General features: G+C 47.5%; 2 protein-coding genes across 3 annotated transcripts; both read right to left on the bottom strand.

The window, feature by feature from the left end:
* Positions 1-2,357: 2,357 nt before the first annotated feature.
* On the bottom strand, positions 2,358-8,793 carry gper1 (G protein-coupled estrogen receptor 1). 2 transcript variants are annotated; one of them, XM_037477614.2, is made up of 3 exons: positions 8,326-8,793; positions 6,200-6,309; positions 2,358-5,152 (listed from the first exon to the last, which is right to left on the bottom strand). In XM_037477614.2, exon 3 carries the CDS (start codon positions 4,790-4,792, stop codon positions 3,689-3,691), a length of 1,104 nt encoding a protein of 367 aa, XP_037333511.1. In that variant the 5' UTR covers positions 4,793-5,152; positions 6,200-6,309; positions 8,326-8,793; the 3' UTR covers positions 2,358-3,688. The 2 variants fall into 2 exon arrangements, with proteins under 2 accessions (XP_037333511.1, XP_037333510.1); XM_037477613.2 differs by lacking the exon at positions 8,326-8,793 and having other exon boundaries at positions 6,200-6,725.
* Positions 8,794-10,701: 1,908 nt separating this feature from the next.
* gpr146 (G protein-coupled receptor 146) lies at positions 10,702-18,032 on the bottom strand. Its single transcript, XM_037476971.2, has 2 exons — positions 17,728-18,032; positions 10,702-14,010 (listed from the first exon to the last, which is right to left on the bottom strand). The coding sequence occupies exon 2, from the start codon at positions 13,968-13,970 to the stop codon at positions 12,990-12,992; it is 981 nt and encodes a 326-aa protein (XP_037332868.2). The 5' UTR covers positions 13,971-14,010; positions 17,728-18,032; the 3' UTR covers positions 10,702-12,989.
* Positions 18,033-18,647: the final 615 nt, after the last annotated feature.

The following is an 18,647-nucleotide window of genomic DNA, read 5'->3' as shown; positions in this document are numbered from 1 at the left end:
TCCGCCTGCGAGCCCGCGCACACTGACTCGAGGGGGGCGGGGCGGGGGGGGGCGTTTGACCGTGACATACTTAGGAGTCTGTTTGTATTACAGCCGATTCCTTTATTTACTTTAATAAACATGTTCACATAGTTACAAATACCCCCCCCCCCCCCAACACATCCTTATTAAAAAAAACACTGTTTCTTCCATTAGTGAACCCCTAGCCCCCACCATCGATATTCTCCATTGTCTACCCATGAAAAAAGGAGAAGAGTCTATTTGTGTCCTTTTCCTCGGTTTAATATCTTCAGAAAGTTCCTGGAGCAGAATAAAAAATAAAAAAAAACTTTTAATACACGTCTTCCTTCTCTCTCTTCTTTTTGGTTTGTTTTTTGATGTTGAAGAAAAGGAATTCATGGGGCCCGCCTGCAGCGTGTCAAAATCCAACCCTTTTCTCTTTTCTTCTGCATCTGGGAAGCTAATCTGCTCTATTCAGCTCTTTTGTCAGGATTTAAATTTACAAATGCAATTATACGCCAAATCCATTATTCAGCTGCTGAGGGCCAGCGGGTGCACTGTCTAATAATTATGCATAAACCCAGGACTGTCCTGTTCTAATTACTTTAAAATGCCCCTCCCTCACACAGCTTACAGATGGACAGGGTGCCGTAACTTTTTACACGGGACGTATCTCACCAGTGCTCACCTTTGTGTGGAATATATTCAGCTTGCTTTGCTTTCTGCAACACCTTACTGCACTCAGAAAGGTGTGGATTTAATTTGGACTTAACTGAGCTGTATTGAATGTTTTTCTCCCTTTTTTTGGTCCAGCCTCATCGATATGCAGAAAGGGTGTAAAATAATAGAACCATGTTTAAACATAGTAAGAGCCAGTAAAGCACAAAACCGAGTTGAATCAACACAATCTAAACATTAAGAAAAGCTTTATTTCTCTTTTGTACACCCGATGAACTGCACAGCATCCGGTTTTCACTGAGCAACATTAGCTGAGGTACAATAAGGGAAATTAAATTACATTAATCTCATCCAATTTAGTTCGTAAAAGGTGCTGGGATTTGTCTCCTAAGATTGCATCATCATCATCACCATTTGTCTGCGTGGTCTTGCTTATCCGTTCTGCACAGTAACATAAATATACTGTAATGAATTTTTACACAATTGATGTTTTGCACACAAACTCATTGTGTAATCCAGCATGGTCCAGAGGAAGTATTACATTTAAGCCAGGGGAAAAGTCACACCCTTTTCCCTTTCTGTGACGTCATCGCCGCAAACCTTTGACCTCACTCAGCAGCCTCAGCTGTGCACACAGTCCACCGTCAAGCCCTTCTCACAGCATCTCGGCTGTGTGTGTCTGTGTGATGTAAAGATGATTTGTTGTGTCTAGGCTTCGCATGTTTATCTCAGTGAACTTGACAGCTCTCATTGGATTATTTCTTCCCTGTCTCCCTGTCTTCCTGCCCTCTGTGGCTAGAAACAGAAGAATCTGTTTGTATGTCTTTGTGCGCGTCTGAATCAGCATTCACAATCGCAATACATCACATGTACTTAAACTCATCAAGGTTTAAAAGACACCACTGTGCAAAGTAGAGCTCACTGTTTGCTTTGTTGCGGGACACAGGACAGTGTGATGGGAAGACCATGCAAACAAATTCATACCCCCGTGTACCACAACAAGTTGAACATTTTTGCAGACCTTTCCCAGGCTGCTGGACTGTTACAGCTGGAATAACAGTTTGTGGTTTGGACTCCTGTTTTTCCCAGTTACGCCGTTATCTCTGGCTGCCTCATGCACAAACACCGCTCAAGCCCTCCCAGACCCCCCCCAGAGCCCCCAAGACCCTCCCCCCCCAGCCCCTCCAGGCTGCCCCAGGCTGGCAGTACAAAGACTTGATGAGTTGATGTACAATCCTCAACCCATAACCGTGAGTTACCGGTACTCTGTTTGTCGTTGCTTTAGCATTCCTAATTTAATGAGTTATATGCAATATAACTCATATGATTTAATTGAATTTACGAAGCAAGGTGGAATATTACGAAACAAGAATTTATAACGCCTGCTGAGACGGATCCACACACAAAAAAACTTAGCGGCATGTTTCATTAAAACCTATTAAGCCTCTGATGGGATCAATTTAAAATGTTTAAACTGCAGCTGCCCGGCAATCTGCATCCCATTAACCTGCGACCAATGTTTTAATGAGCATCTTCCTTCTGTCCAATGCTTTTTCATCAAACTGTAGGTGATTATACTTATCCAGCCTTTTATACCTGTATGTGTGTCGTCATAGTGTCCGTGTTAACTGAATAAGTACTCGACAACGTCCACTTTATACTCCTGGAGAAGTCAGACATTTTCTTTATTTCTACAAAAACAACACATTGGTTTGCACCGGTCCAATGGATGTCATGCTGTACATAAGGACACTTTTATTCAACAGAAGGAAAAAAAAACTTGTTGATGCACAAATCAATTTTCCATTGAGGGGTTGTGGTCTATTTTGATTCCACAACAACACTCTTCTTTCAGACGAGAGGACAGAAATCTTTTTTTTCCGTCTTATTTCTTCTAAATAAAAAAAAAAAACAGGATAATGCCTCATTTGCAGATTTAAATATGAACCGTATGCACCTGTATCATCAAAATGCATTTAATTTAAAATGCATATCTTTAATATCTGTTTTCCCTAAATGAGATTCTTCTGAGAAAGCTCTGCTCTTAGTAACACTTAAATCCACCAAACCTTCCAGTTTCAGATTCATTGCTGGATTTATGGAACATTTTACATACAAACACATGGCAAAAAACACGTTTCTGTTTTCTATGGCTGTTAATGGAGTGATTAAAATAACCATTCAACATTCCTTTTGTAAAAAATATCAGACTTTTATGTATCAACAAAACAAAACAATAATTTTGAACCTGGCTTTATCCAATGTTATTAGACTTTTCCTCCATAAATTAGCACATATTTATTAACTTAAGGCATTTTCAGTAATACAGAAATAAAAAACACCATCGCTTCAATGTAAATAAGCAACCGGGGAGGTTTCATGTTGGTCACATTTTCTACTCAGTTCACCTTTATGGTGTCTCCATAATTTATTAGGACGAGACAGGAAAGAACTGTTTTCACATTTGTTTCATGTCACGTTCCAATTGACAGATGAGAGTGGTCCTTTGGTCATGTGATGTCATGGTGATGATGATGGGGATGCTGAGTGTGGGGCAGTTTCTCGATTTATATGCATGTTCTCCTTTATACATAAACCAGGTGATATTATATGTGGCTTTTAACTGAAATGATGAAGGTGAAACTGATGTTCTGATTATATTATCCATCTCATACAAAGGCTCGTCTCCTCTGAAACTCGTCTGTCCATTAGTTATGTTGTATGTACTGTCATTTCATACACTGTTGCTTTGCCACGCAAGTAAGAAATAACACATCAAATAGACTTAAAGAAAATAATCCAACATGCAGGTGAACGTGACTATCTGAAAGTCCATACATCACTTCATTTTCATCCTTCATCGAGGGTGAATTCTCTGTGACTTTTGTGTTATTCTTCACAAAGTGAAGTTGTCTGAGGCGAGCTAACAAACAGGTGACGAAAAGCCAAAGTCGTGATTGATTTAACATGCTCCCCGGACCCGATAATCGATTCCCCCTTCGCGAGACAGTCACACCTCGGACACTTCGCCCCTGACAGAGAGGTGTAAATCCAGGCCGTGGCGGCAGAAGCGGTTCACGACTGACCAGCTGGCCTTCTGCTTGATGAAGAGGCGCAGCTTGTCCCTGAAGGTCTCTCCCAGAAAGCTGTAGATAATGGGGTTGAGGCAGCTGTTGGAGAAAGCCGCCAGGTTGACGATGTGCCCCGTGAGCGGGTAGTCGTGCCACAGGGTGGTGGCGGTCCGCTGCGACGGGTCGGCCGTGCCCTGCAGCAGCTGGATGCTGATGAACACGTTCTCCGGCAGCCAGCAGATGAAGAACACCAGGACCACCGCCACGATCATGCGCAAGGCCTTCTGCCGCCGTGGCCACAGCCCGCGGTGCTTCTGGGCCCTCATGAGGATCCGCCCAATCAGAGAGTAGCACAGGCCGATGATGGAGAAGGGCACCAGGAAGCCGATGGTGACCTCCAGCCACTGGATCTCGAAGACGTTGGCGAAGCAGAAGTGCACCTCGCCCCGGTGCTGGGTCTGCACGATGGTGAAGGGCAGCAGGGTGGCCAGGATGGAGGCCATCCAGATGAGGCCGCAGCTGAGCTTGGCGTGCTGCATGGTCCTCAGCGGGCGGCTGCTTATGGAGCTGGCCAAGGCGACGTATCGGTCGAAGCTCATCCAGGTGAGGAAGAAGATGCTGCTGTACATGTTGACCTGCAGGAACAGGGACATGAAGGTGCAGAGGACGGCGTAGTCGTAATATTTCTCGTTCAGATTGAACACCTCGATGAGAGAGTCCGCCACCAGGATGAGGTCGGCCAGAGCCAGGTTGACGAAGTAGAGGTCGGGGATGGTCATCTTCTCTCTGTGGTTCAGGTTGACCACCAGGATTAAGATGTTACCAATGAATCCAATGGGAAAGAGCAGGATGGTGTAGAGGCAGGACAGGAAGAGACCAACGATGTAAGACCGGTATTTCTCGGCGCCTTCGGTCAATTCCGTCGTGTCGTTCTCATTCGAAGGGGTCACTGGGTCCGTGCCGTTGACATATATCCAGACCGGCGCGGTGGTTTGCTCTTCCATGCTGACTGTATTTGGACTGTCTTGAACGGCAGGCCACATGCACGTCCCCTGCAGCTGCTACATGGCTAGACGGTGTTGGTACCCGGGGATGCCTCTTTGAAGGGAGAGTCATCTATGCTGCGTTGGCATGCTGACAGAGGCCAGGTGAGCGGGACACCAAAGCGCTTAGGGTTTCTTTGACCTCATGTCGACGTCAAGGTTCATCTACCAACAGGTCCCCCAAACCCAGAAGCACCTCCATGTCTCTGAAGGCTCGGCGAAACCTGGGGACTCACGTCATTACAAACGGCTGTCCTGGAATCAGAGGCTGGACTTCTTTCTCTTCTTTTGAGTCATCGGATTCGGCCGTCCAAGTCCGCGGGCATCTTTATTCAGGGAGCCTCGGCTGTGACACCCGAGCTGTGAGGAGGAACAAGAGAACATTAAAGACAATTAGGAGTGCAGAAAAGGGAGCAAATGTGGGTGCAGTTAAATGAGAATAACTACGATGAAGAACACCGTGGGATCGAGTGTCCAAATGAATCAGGTCCACTGTGAAGACGGAGCTCGAACGAGGTCTAAACGGACCGCGGACAACAAAGTAAGCGCATTAACATTCAAGATGTGGGCTTAAACAGATGCATTGAAATCCCTCGAGCCGGTTTGTACAGACTTAATGACTTTTAATTGGTGAAATGCAAACATATTTGTGATTTAACAAACCTCTGTGTTTTTACGGGTCCAGTTGGCGACATGGCACTCAGTTCTGAATGTATATGATACAAAGATGTTTTTTGCATTACTAACAGTCCCCTTCTTCGGTTGATGATTTTAAGGTCCAAAATCCATGACTTTTTTCGGTGCTACAATCACTGTTTTCGGTTTGAAACATGCCTTTAGCATCACAGTCTTTGGGGTTTTATTTCCTCCAGAGCAGACCTTCTGCAATATTAATGCATTCATATCGACAGTCGTCTTCAAAACTCAGCACATTCGTGCCCATGAAAGCAGAAGTCGTGCATTGGCTGGAAATCAACTTTCCACTATCCACTAAGCTCACACAGTTCTATATTTTATCATATAGTTATAATACAATATTCAGAGAAATTATTTCATCACCAAAAATGTATATTGTTCTACTTTAAATTAGTTTTGAAACAGATCTTATTCATTTCTACCCGAGTCAGTGAGTCCGGAGACCTGTTTCTCTCAGGGACTAAAACCACTTCAGACAGGCAATGGAGCAAGACATAGAACTATGATGTCATAACACATAACTTTTAATGCAACAGGGGTCCAAAGACATAAATAATAAACCATCTGCAATCGAACTAAACACCGCCGCCTTAAAGAGAACAAATCCATGGAAACCTTTTGCAAACTATCTTTGCCCATAACTTGGAAATGATGTAAACCACACATTCCATGACCACAAATACTAGAAAAGATGTTAAAAGCAGCACTTACTTTTTCGAATTTGGGTTTCTTTGCGCCTCCATGCTTGTGCAGAGTGAGAGTGAGAGGAGGCGATTTCGAAATCTCTCTTGTGCACCACCTGCTGTTTGGCCCAACCCTGTCTGGAGAGGAGACGAGGGGAGAGACAGAAAGGAAGGAGAGGATCTGTCGCCTTCGCCTTCGGCCCCGCGCTTCATCACATTTACCCGGTTGGTGATCACAGGTTCACCGCGGGGAGTTTGGACAGCGGTGAGCGTGGAGTTTACCGCGACCTTTGTTGAGTTGTTATGGAAACCACAGATATATTTATGCAGTATTTGTTCAACCGGGGCTTCAAGCTCTTATTCTTAAGGGCCGTGTAAACACACAGCACGTGACGTCCCTTGAGTTTTTTTCCACCATTATGTTTGATAGATTTAGCTTCTATCTACTGATCCGTATCGATTATTGATTTCTACAAACAACATAACATAACCACCCTTTCTTCTTTACTGTTCATTCTCAATACTACAATTATATTCAGATAAGGCTTAAAATAAACAGCCTTCACTCTCAATAAGGGGGATCCAGAGCAGACTCATTAAATTAATTTGAACCAATCTATGCATCCAAACTCTGGCTGTGGAGTATGATTGACAGCTGGGGGGAATTAACTGCAGATAAAAATAACCATCTGCGACAACAGAGCTATACAGATTGATACAGAGCAGGCTGCATCATATCATATAAAATGGTCTTGGACTATTTTGACCCATGCACAATCTACTAATATTCCCAAATGATCCGTATCAACTTGGAATCCATAATATTTGAATAAATCAGACAGAATTGCATGAAAGGCCTCTCGTCGGGATGAAAGAACATCACTGGACACAAGGGTCCGTGACAACAAGAATTTAAGATAGAATGTGAGAGAGGTGACTTCAGAATGGCCACGTGTCAAGCTGGGACCTGTGGACAGCGTTCTTTGTCGTTTTTTTTTTTAGGGTTACAGGGGCAACTTTTTAAAAATTGCTGACAAGAGATGCCTGCCAGCTGTTTCAGACAAACGGTGCGATTCAGTGTTCCACACACTTCATCTCCAGTGCACATTGGTAATAAGTCGGTCCAATAAAACGGACAATAGCCCGGCCAATTGTTTGTGCGTCTCATATCACAAGTCTGACAACAGTCCGGTCGGGTTACTGCAGGAAAATCGCATTGAGGAGAAAGAAAGCAGAAGTGTTTTACTTGATAAAGTGCTCGCTAATAAAAAAAGATCTGATGCAATATTCTCAACACCCGTTACTCAATTACCGGGTTACAGGGAACAACTGGGGGCAACATCTGTAGATGAGTCAGATATTAAGCATATACTATTCTGTATTGTTCTGTTGTTGCATCTTTTTTGCCAGCAGGGGGCAGATTGGTCTTAACAAGTTAACACTTAATGTCCAAAATACATCAATTAATTCTAAAGTTATTTACGGTTTGAAGATTCAATACTGCAAAGAAAGCTGTTCTTTTACTCTTTTTTTTCTCAAACATGAGAGCAGGTCATTGACTTGTCAGTCAAATGCAGCGCTGACGTCACTGTGGTGGAAACACATCTATCACATGCATGCGTGTGTATCCTCTTTTAAAGCCACCAGCAGTCTCGATGACCCTGAATCGCCCCATTGGGCATCAACTGCTGTCTCCACGAGACATTTCCAAAGGCAGTCCATTGGCTGAGGGTGAGAGAGGTGCAGTGCCGGTTCACGTCCACCGGGTGGCCCACTGGTACGCGCAGTGAAAGAGGTTTGGCCAAGGTGACGAGCACGCTGGTGAGAACAGCGAGGCGAGGGACCTTCGAAAGAGGCTGAGTGCTCAGCAATCGGATTACACGCTCAATTAGAAGGAGGATTCAGCATTTGCCTTGGTCTCGGTTTTCAGTCATGATGGCTGCACCATAATGTCATAATAACTTCTGTTTTCTTGCACAAAAGAAAAAGAGTGAAGAAAAAAAAGACTCCCCACCGAGTGGCATCTAATCAGCAGGACCACATTAGCAGTGCTGTTAATGGGAACTTGTGGGGTTTAACTGGCTTGTGGTCGGGGGAGTGAAAGTGGGAGGTCTAGGGGAGGAGGGTACGACACCCTCATCTGCCTTCACTTACCAGTATGAAGTGCTTCTGGCTCCATCCAACATCTCCCTCAACCACAACCTCTCCATGGAACATCCATATCCCATAGATGAAGAGGAAAAGCGAAGAAGAGGACTGGCAGGGGAGGAAGGGCGGATTGTTTTTTTTTAAGCATCTGCTCAGGCCCACTTGTCCCCCCTGAGCTGAAGTGAGCTGGAGGCTCCGCTCTGCAGCCTTCAAACACGTCGAGGTCGACGTCGGAGACGAGACCTGCGGCGCTCGGATCCAGTTCACCGAGCTCAGGAGCACGTTTCCGATGCTCACAGGACAGGTCTTTCTGATGTTTGCTTAAATCCAACTTCCTGTTCATCGCCGTGTCTTCATTTCTCTTTCGTGGCTTTCTATTTGAGTAACGCGCCCTGTTCTCTCTCTCCGGTGCCTCTCAGAACAGAACAACTTAATAAAATGCACCGTGAACCGCGCTCGTATGCCTTCACCGGGTTTGATGACTTCGTGGAGGTGCAGGAAGGTGGTGTGGGGCCAAAGTTAACAGGAGACGGCAGTTTGTGTCCCGCGTGAACAAAGTACCCACTTTGTTGCCAAAACAAGCAGATCTGTTACATTTCTGGTTTCAGTGTAAACCAAACCGTGAGCAGTCCCCCCCCCCCCCCTCAACCTAACAAGGTATTTGTGTAGCAATTATTTTGGACTTTCAATTCCACTTGTTTCCATAATGGGCCGTAATCTAGCAGAAAACGTGTCTCCCTTAAAGTCCACTGCATTTGCATGGGGACTTAATTTTGTAGGAGACGCGGTTGCTCAGACTGTCCAACCTTTTCTACTTCCTCTTCCTTTCATCCCTTTTGCTAGATGTATCTAATTCACTTCCTGGAGGTCTGACACCTTTCACTTTCACAGCGTCCTCCTTTCCGACGTGGTGGATCACACTGTGTGGTATACTCCTAAAGAAACAGAGAGCTGTCTCGCCTTGGTCTTGTCACTACAGTCTGCAGCCCAATTTGACCCACGTGAGGAAAAAACAATGGTGGTCTGAGGGTGCGTGTGTGAAACCTGGTTCAAAGCCAGATAAAACATGTGAAGCTACAAGCCGAATGTTCCAGGTCCGTAGGTGGTCCGACGTTATGTCAGCCTGAAGAGCCTCTAATGTAGTAAAACGACACGCAGGCTAAATGTAGCGCGTCAAATAAAAAGACATTGTAACGTTTTTTTCAAGTCCCAGATGAATGCTTTTATTGTGAAAGGTTTTTCATACATCACGCAACATCACGCTAAAGCTTCATTTTGAGTGCACATGGTTACAGGCCAGATCAGAGTTTAGAAGTAAATGTACATACATACTATTAACTTTTCATTAGATTATAGGATCATTATGAGCATACACAACTAAAGTGGCAGCTTCGGTTAGAGCCTTTGATTTATTGATGTGCGGATGTAAGGACATTCACAAATGTGATAAAAGCGTATTAATGAGCCACAGCAGGTTAGCTTAGCTTAGCATACAGGAGTCTTCACTGGTTGGATGGCACATGGTAATAATCAGCAACAGTTAGACAGTAAAACAACAACATGTTATTAGAGCTCTGGAGGTTGATTAGTTTTTTTTTTTTTTTACCAGTGCACTTACAGCCCAATGATGTCATAATCTTTCCCCGGCATCACGTCGCATGACAACAGTACAACCGCGGTCGCGTCGCACGTTTCCCGCCCTTTGAGAAAAGCAACGCGCGCCGCCTCCGCGCTGATTGACAGGTTGCCCAGTGGGCCCCGGTTCGCATCGAGCCAACACCGCGGAGCGAGACTCCAGAACCTCAGAGGAGAAGGGAAACGGCAACCATGACAACCGTGTTCAATTCAGCCCATCGTCGTATCATTTCCAGATGTAGTGCATCCAATTCAGGACCCTGCCCGCCCCCCCCCCTCCCTTCCACCTCCCGCTCCTCTGTTTGCTCTGTGGCTTGGCTCCTCCGGAGATGTTGAAACACACACACACACACACACACACACACACACACACACACACGCTCTCTCTTGTGCAATCAGGTTTTTCTGCCGTTGGGTCTGTGCCTGGCGGCGGCAACACTGCTGATGCACGAGTTCTCTACGGATCATCTCGACCCTCCTGCAGCCCCCCCCCTCTGTGTGTTCAGACGCAGCCCACACAACGGCATTGTTTTCTTCAGGAGGACGGCTGCGTTAAAGAGGGTCAGGCACCACGGAGGACTGAACATCTCCCAGAATGCCTGGCGCTCCATGTTCCGCAGGGGCGTGGTTGGAGGGTTCCCGCCGCCGGCGTCAATCATCCCGAACGGCCTCAACAACAGAAAGCCTGGCAGAAACGATTCTCCTCTGGACTGTTGTCCGTTTCATTGAAATAAGAAGGAGCGGCAATTGTTAGTTTATGGTTTTAATCAGTCTTTGACTCAGTCGACAAAAGAGTAGATTACTTACAGCATCTAAATATATCTCTCAGAAAATAATACTGTGTTTTAGAAAGAGTATGGTATCCTCTTGTAAATCTCAAACATACAATATATACACATTGCGTTGCATCACACACGTACAAGTGCACACAACAAAAAGCATCCGAGTGGTTTCATGTGGACGTCTGAGGTTTTTCTGTTTCAAATAGCTGAAATGCATCTGCACAAAGAGAGGTTTCTTTCACACGCCTGGGCTTCGTGTGAGTTTCAGTTATTTAAGTGAGCCTTTGTGATGCCTCCTAGCTGAGATGTCTCTTCACAAAATACATGTCTAGCAATTTAATTTAAAGAGAAAACTGGGAAGTACTCAATTTATCGTGAATATAATTAAGTGTCATTGTTGATTGGATAAAAGTTGGTGTCTTTTCGTAGCACCATCTCTTCACTTTTTAGAAAATGGATGCTCAAAGCTGCTTAAACTCCCTCCTGTCGTCTGCCCATGTGCTCTGATGTTTGAATGAACAGTAATCTTTGGGACTTTGAACCGGGTTCAGAAAATGATTAACTGTATCCTGATCCGTACATGCTTTTTCTCTTTCTGAAACAGCTCATTCTGTAGCAGATCATGTAAACACACAGGCTCAGCTGAAAATAAACAGTATTTCTAACTGATTGATTGCAGATACACATAACGAGGGTGGGGCTGGGCAGCAAAAATAAAACACTGTTTCAGACCTCAAATGTAGATCAAAATATCCCCACGTTTATGAAAATAACAGAATAAGTGATTTATTGTTAAAATCGTAATAACTTAAAATCCGCAACATCTGTGGCATTACATCTGGAAAGATGCACATTTTAAAAGCTCAAGACTTCTAGCTTTGCTATTCATCTAATAGGTGTGAATTAAAAGTACACAAACATGTGGGCACTCTTCATAAATTCATTAATGACTCACAGGATGATCCAAAAACTGGCCCTTAGATTCACAAAGTAAATATGGAAGAAAAAAAAGAAAAGCTAAAAGCAGTGATGCAGTGGCACTCATGCAAAAGGTACGCGTTTCTTTACATTTCACTTCTGGGGTCCATCACTACTAGTGGGTTCACTTTTCACTAAGAGGCAGGCGAGAAAGCAAAGCAAAGCCGCCTCCCCCGTCGCTGAATGTGCGGATTAGCATCCAGCGTGCTGTCGACGGGCGAGTCACCCAGTGGGGCTTCATGTTTCTACTGCACAAAACCTTCCAACCGCTCAACGAATGCAGGGAATGCACGTGCCGCCCCCCCTTCGGGGCCCTGTCTGGGGACACCGAGGGGCTCCCCGTCAATGCTGGGGATGTGATTTCAGAGTGCAGCGGCGACGCCTCACCTCTGAACGCCAGCTTCGTCTGAGCATTTCCTGTCTCTGCACTGCGGGACTTCACTGCCATGCTAAGATATTTAATTATTCTATCATATTCGTGGAGGAGCTTAATATTCATTCATTGAGGTGAGGGCACCTCTTGGTACCAGTGGCCAGGTTTGGTACTGGTGTCAAGCAAGAGGAGGACTTTTGAAATGCAGAGACCATCCCCTTTTCCTCTGATAATGTGGAATCATGTTCAAAACGTCTAAGTGTCTTAAGTGTTTCAAGGCCTCCTGCACGAGGGCGGCAAAACACTCAAAACCAAAACGTTGACGCATGCAAAGTGAGCTCATTTGACTGTGGCGGGTTTTTTCTTGAGCTAAATAACTTTGGAGAAAAACATCGTGCCTCGTTTTCTTTGGAAGGGGGGTGTACGCATCGAAGTGGCTCGACGGTGACATTTGGGGCGGTCACGCGGAGGTCAAACTGCGCACCGTGAGGGAGCCGCACGCGCCGCCGTGTCACAGTGCTCCGGAGCCCCCCCCCCGCTCACGGGAGATTTCATTAGTGTCTGTTATCTGCTCATTGTGCCGACTTAAGCGTCTCAGTGGAGAGCTTCGCTCGGCGACAAAAAAAAAAACCCCAACCCCAAACCAAACAAACAACAGCACTTAGTGGTTTTCTCTGGCGGAACTTTGATGGATCGGAAAACAAGTCCCGGAAGGTGACAGGAAATTCCACAGTTTTAGATACGTCGCTCCTAACGCAGTCCAGAGCAGCGAGGGAGCCCAGCCGGGGCTCCGCAGATAAGTGCCGAGAGGTTAAAAATGGGAGGCGCGGGGGGGGAGGGCATCTGTCAACTCAAAGAGGTGATGCAGAGGAGGAGGAGGGGGGGGGGGGGGGGGGGAGGTCTCACGTCACCACTTGCTGCACTGTCGAGCGTTCATGGGGGCAGGACTGCTCCCTGCAGTGCAGCCGGCGGAGCAGCCGCTGCAGCTTGCTGGAGAAGTTCTTGTTCATGCGCCTGTACATCAGGGGCATCGCGAAGCTGCTGGAGAAGGCCAGCAGCTTGGACAGACACCTCAGGAAGTAGAGGGCGTCGCCCACGTAGCCCGGCGCGACGGTGTGCACCAGCAGGGTCAAGTAGTACGGGGTCCACAGCACAAACTGCACACAGACCGAGGCCAGCAGCAGCCGGTGGATGGACGGGTCCAAGCGGGCCGAGTCCTGGTCCAGAGGCGTGGACTCCTTCCTGATGCGCAGGATGAGCACAAAGGCGTAAAGGACGGCCACGGCCGGAACCACGTAGCCGATGAACATCATGATGGCGTCCGCCGCCTCCTTGTTCTGCATCTTGGAGCACTCCACCATCTTGGTGGAGATGTGGTTGCACACGTAGAAGAGCAGCGAGGAGAAGCTGGTGAGCACGGCGCCGCCCCAGATGAAGCCGCAGACGTGCTTGGTGTTGTACACGCTGGACATGTAGGTGCGCGGCAGCGCCCGCTCGATGTAGTAGTCCAGACTGAGCAGCGTGGTGGAATACATGATGACCAGGGAGGAGATGTTGAAGAGGATGAGCATGGTGATGTACACCTCGTTGCTGTACTCCCACGCGTGCCAGCGGGTGAAGGCGGAGCTCAGCAGCTCGGCGGGCGCCACCAGGTTGAGCACCAGGCCCGCCACGGCCATGTTGACGAAATAAACATCCGGCATGGTCATGGACACCTTGTTGGAGAGGTTGACCACGACCAGCAGCACGTTGTAGCACAGCCCCAAGGGGAAGCACACCAGGAGGTAGACGAGGGAGAAGACCGACAGGATGAGGCCGAAGTCCTGGCAGAGGCGGAGGTCCACGCTGGAGTCGGTCTCATTGTGCATGGCGCAGAGCCACATCGCTGGGCCCTGTCACAGGTCAGCGCCGTCAGCGGGTCCCCTGCAGGCGGAGGGGGAAGACGGACGGCGGGTTAGTTGCGGGGGCGACACATAACGAGCGAACAGGAAGACTGCACTTCCCCCCCCGTCACATTTCTGCTGATAAAAAAAAAAAAAATCCCACAAAATCTCAAACACCCGTAGTTTTGAAGCGAAAATCGCCATAATGCTGGGTTTTGCTGTTAATCTCACCTCACTGCATCCCGCTGGCTGAATACAAACGCCTCACAATACGTTTTGTTTACCAGCCCGGCCTCAAAGTGCAGCATGTCTGCTCCTACTGGGCAGAGCAAGTGTCTGACGCCTCTGCAAGCTTCTCTCTCCCTCTCTCCCCCTCTCTCTCTCACGCTGGGGCATTTGCTGGCTGTGCTGACCCGGGGGCTTTTCACATGGATAAAGAAACACACCCCTCATGCCCGGACACCTTTACGGGGCCGCCTTGGAGTCACTTCTCCGGGTGTGAAGCGCGTGCACATTCTGTTTGTTGAGGGGGGGGGGGGGGTTGGGAACGTGGTGATGGGTAGATTTATAAAAAGCGAAATGTGAGGCGAGCTCTGGCGGAGGGTCAGGGGGGATCGACCCCACGGGGGGTGGAGTTCAGTGCGAGGTCAGAGGGCCAAGCAGTTATGTAAGGCTGCGTTGCATTATTAACACAACCAAATTCTTAAAGTATCGAGGAAGAGGAAGATCGATGGTGACCACTTGGCCGTTATTTTCACAACGTCATCCTCTGACGAGAAACTGGACTTAATAATGAAAACAAAAAACTGTTTTCAGGAGGATGAGTAACGATGCCAGTAAAGGGTAAACTTTCCTCCATTCCCTTATGTAACACCACTACAGAACGGCACACACCCCCACACACACCCACACACACACACACACACACACACACACACACACCCACCCACACACACACACACACAAAGGCTCAGTCCCGCCTCTACGCTACTCTCCGACTGGCTGTAACCGCACCACAGCGGAGGCTGGAGCTCTCAGAGCCGGACCGGACCAGGTTCAGGGGGAAGAAAGTGTAGAGTTACCACCCACCCCCCCCCCCCGAGTCGGGAGCTGCGGTGCGACCTCCTGTAAACAACACGGCTCGCTAACGCAAGCAGCCCGGTGACTCGTTTGATAAAACAGGGCTCGATAAAAGAACATGATTGGCTCTGGTCCTCTGGCCGTGGGATTATGGATTGACGACACGAGAAGTTGGCGATTATTAAAGAGGAGGCGGTCCACCCGAGGCTGGAGGTCCTCACTCATTAGCACCTGCTGTGCAACCCTTTCATTAGCACTTTGGCTCCAGCTCCGGCTCCTGAGAGCTGCCGGGTTTCATGCATGAAAGGGTTTGTGTTGCTCTGCTGTCAGTTTGTGTACACACACTTAGCTTCCTCTTTGAACAGCCGAGCATTCGATGCAAGGCCGTGACAATTACAAACCAGCGATGACGTGGAGGTGAAACTTGAAGCTTTACGACGCGTACCGGACTGACGGTAAATAGTGCAAACGGAAACCTCCCGAATTTCCCGCATGTACCTACTTGAAGTGAGAGAAACCCGATAGCGCGTAAACACATCATTTTGTCACTTTTTTTCGAGAAAAAAAAACAAAGGCCAAGCCTCTGATGCATCAGAAAAACATAGTTACAACAGATGAATAGAGGAGATAATGCTGCTGTATTACAGTATTAGAGGGCACTCAAGTCTCCCATGCGGCTCCTTTTAGTCACCATCAAAGAAGGAAAAGCACGGCGCCCGCACTAAACAATGCCTCTAAATCACCATCTTCACATCTACTGCTGGCTTTGCACATTCTGCATCAACTCCCACCGGGGGCAACCTCTACTTTCAAAGCACTCTAGCTGTGCACATTCTACCAGCAGCTCAAGGTAATGAAATCTCTTGTTTTGCAAACTCAAGGCCCCCCCCCCCCCCCCCCCCCCCCCACCCCCCTTGACGTCAATGTCGGTCTGTGGAAGGGATGTTGTTGGGGTTGGGCGAAGGTCAAAGATGAACATATCAGCGCTACATCGGGCCCTATATGCCGTTGTTATTGGAGCGTGTGCTGGTGCTTCCTGTACATACTTGTACAGTAGGCCATCGTTACAACACGCTGCAGCCGAAAAATACCCGCCCTCCGGTAAGAGTGATGTGCTTTGACGCCGCAGCGCTCTGAAGCCAGATCCCCGCGGGTTCCGATGGGAGTAGTGTGTGACACACTGGGCCCACACCCCTCGTATATATCCTTACTGGAATTTACAGGCTCTTCTCAGAAAGCCCTGAGTGATGTCACATGATTGCAGCAAGAGGAATACTGCAGAGAGACGCAATGAGTTCACTCCCACTTAAACCCCTGAAATGCCCACATATTAGCCATTTAAAGTGTTTTATTGTAAGGACCTGCCCACTAATAGTATGAGAAGCCATGAATGACACAATAAAAAAGCTCTCTGAATCTTCTCTGGTTCAAATCTTTGAAAGTTGCCCCATTAAATCGAGAGCATTAATGAATAATTTGACTTCAGGTGTCTGTTGGTGCTGGATCATATTTGCTAATTAAATTGACTAAGCCATCAACTCCATAATATGATTCAGAAGCATTTTGCCCAAAATCATCGTCTCTAAAGAATTGAGTCACAGGGCTGGAATCGAGGACTTTGGCAAACCCATTTCCTCGAGGGGATAATTTAAAAAAAATAATTAAAAAGTGCCTTTTTCGATGGTACAAGGGACCGATTTGATCTGTTTTGGAAAAACTGTTTTGCCTCATATTCAAGTTCTGATGCTTTGCGGTCAGTCAGCTTTCTCAGCGTCTTCTGGGAAACACGCTGAGCTGTGACAGACATCAACAAAGTCACACGTTGGCTCACTGCCTTTAAGCCGCGGTCCACATGCACAATGTCCCCTTCGGTCACATGGGTCAAGTGCAGAGCCTAAATCCATATGAACGCTACGCCTTCACTCAGCAGCCGCCTGCTTTCCAGTAAGCAGGGTTCAAAAGTCCTGACGTCATTCATCAAACCAAAAGAACCCAGTTTATAGGTAAACGTATATATTCATGCACCTGTGTGGCGTGCATGTCCTTATTAATGACTGAACTAACTCTATGTTACACTACGTGTATGTTCACACATCGATGGGCTTGGATCCAACAACCTACAAGGACTTGACATTCTATACCAGTAGCTACTGGCACAGTAAGAGACATGCTGCAGACTTTAGGACGTCCCACTAGAGGCGGAAGTCACATCAGCATTATATCATGCACAGAGCAGTCCACCACGACGCTGCAGCTCGGTCGTCCGTGCCAGTGAGCCGTTGCACCTCGGGGACCTCTGAATAAACTGACAACCCCCCCCCCCCTCAAACGCCTCCCCGCGGAGAGCGAAAACACACGCGTCGTTAAGTGTGCGGAGCCGCTGCAGCAGGAGCAGGAATAGGTGAGAAGAAGAACAAAACGGAAGAGGACCTTTTGCTGGTGTGTGTGATTGTTATCGCGGACTTTTTGTGTGTCTCCGTCGCACTTGACTGCGCTGATTTAGGCGTCGTTCGCTGTCTCGCTTCGTTATTTTACTGTTTGCGTCGGATCCGCTTTTATGTGTTTTGGGGTTTTTTTTCTTCTGCGGCTGAAAGGTGTAAACGAAAAAAAAGGTGAGCTTTTTAACCGCGTCCAAAATGATGAATAATCATTAAAAAAAAAAGAGAGGAAAACTCACCAGAAGCGTAAAGTTGCGGCTCGGTGACAAACCCACGGCGGCATCGGGTCCGGACGTAAACGTGAGCATTTCTCCGTCCTTTCATTCCACGCGCACCGCCCCCCCCCCAAAAAAAGAAATAAAAACTTCGCTTCGGCTCCTCACAGAAGAAGCTTCGCCGACTTCATCTCGAAGGCTCGTTCTGCTGAAAGGGGGCCGTCCGTTACCCGCTTTACTACTGCCGGAGTGCCGCTGAGCCCTGCGGTGTGTACACACGTGACCCTCCCTCCCCCCGCCTCCGCCTCCTCCACTCGCTGCTGCGTGCCGCCGTTCTCTGTTCTGATTGGACGAGCGGTGCTTGGAGGAGGGGCGCCGGCGGGAACACAGACTCACACACGCACACACACACACACACACACAGGAGTTCGGTAACCGCAACTTCACTAAAATATTGAGCAATGTTTCATAAGAAATAAGTATTCACGTCTCTTCCCACGTGGGGGGGCGGTTGAACGGGGCCATTTTTGTTTGGTCATTTTGATCATCCCAACTTTACCTTGACCCTTGACCTCATCAGTCAATGCCTAGACTGCCATTGTCAAAGTGGGTTTGTATTGTTTCAGGTTCTGGTGAGATATGGAATATGATCCAGGGGGGGGGGGGACAATTTGAGTAAAAGGATGATTTTGAAGGATTATCCCTCAGACAGTTTCCATTCTTGTATTAAACTAAATATCATCCCGTGGAGCACAGCAATACAGACAAATCTCTGTTGATGTCCCCGAGGATAAAACCGCTGCTCGGCTTGTTCTGTCTCGCTCTGGATGAAAGTTAAAAACGAAGGAATATGTTTGAAAAGCCCTGAGGAAGAATAACGATGGCCTTCATGTTCTGATGAAAAAATTGGGACATGTTTTGTAAAACCAAAAAAAAGCAGACTT

The sequence above is a fragment of the Pungitius pungitius genome, chromosome 12 (genome assembly GCF_949316345.1).
Source record: "Pungitius pungitius chromosome 12, fPunPun2.1, whole genome shotgun sequence".
NCBI classification, from domain to species: domain Eukaryota; kingdom Metazoa; phylum Chordata; class Actinopteri; order Perciformes; family Gasterosteidae; genus Pungitius; species Pungitius pungitius.
Note: the sequence above shows the minus strand (reverse complement) of the source record. Positions and strands in the feature narration are given on the sequence as shown.

Coding starts and splice junctions, on each gene's coding strand:
- gpr146 (XM_037476971.2), bottom strand. CDS start 13,970: ATGTGGCTCTGCGCCATGCACAATGAGACCGACTCCAGCGTGGACCTC.
- gper1 (XM_037477614.2), bottom strand. CDS start 4,792: ATGTGGCCTGCCGTTCAAGACAGTCCAAATACAGTCAGCATGGAAGAG.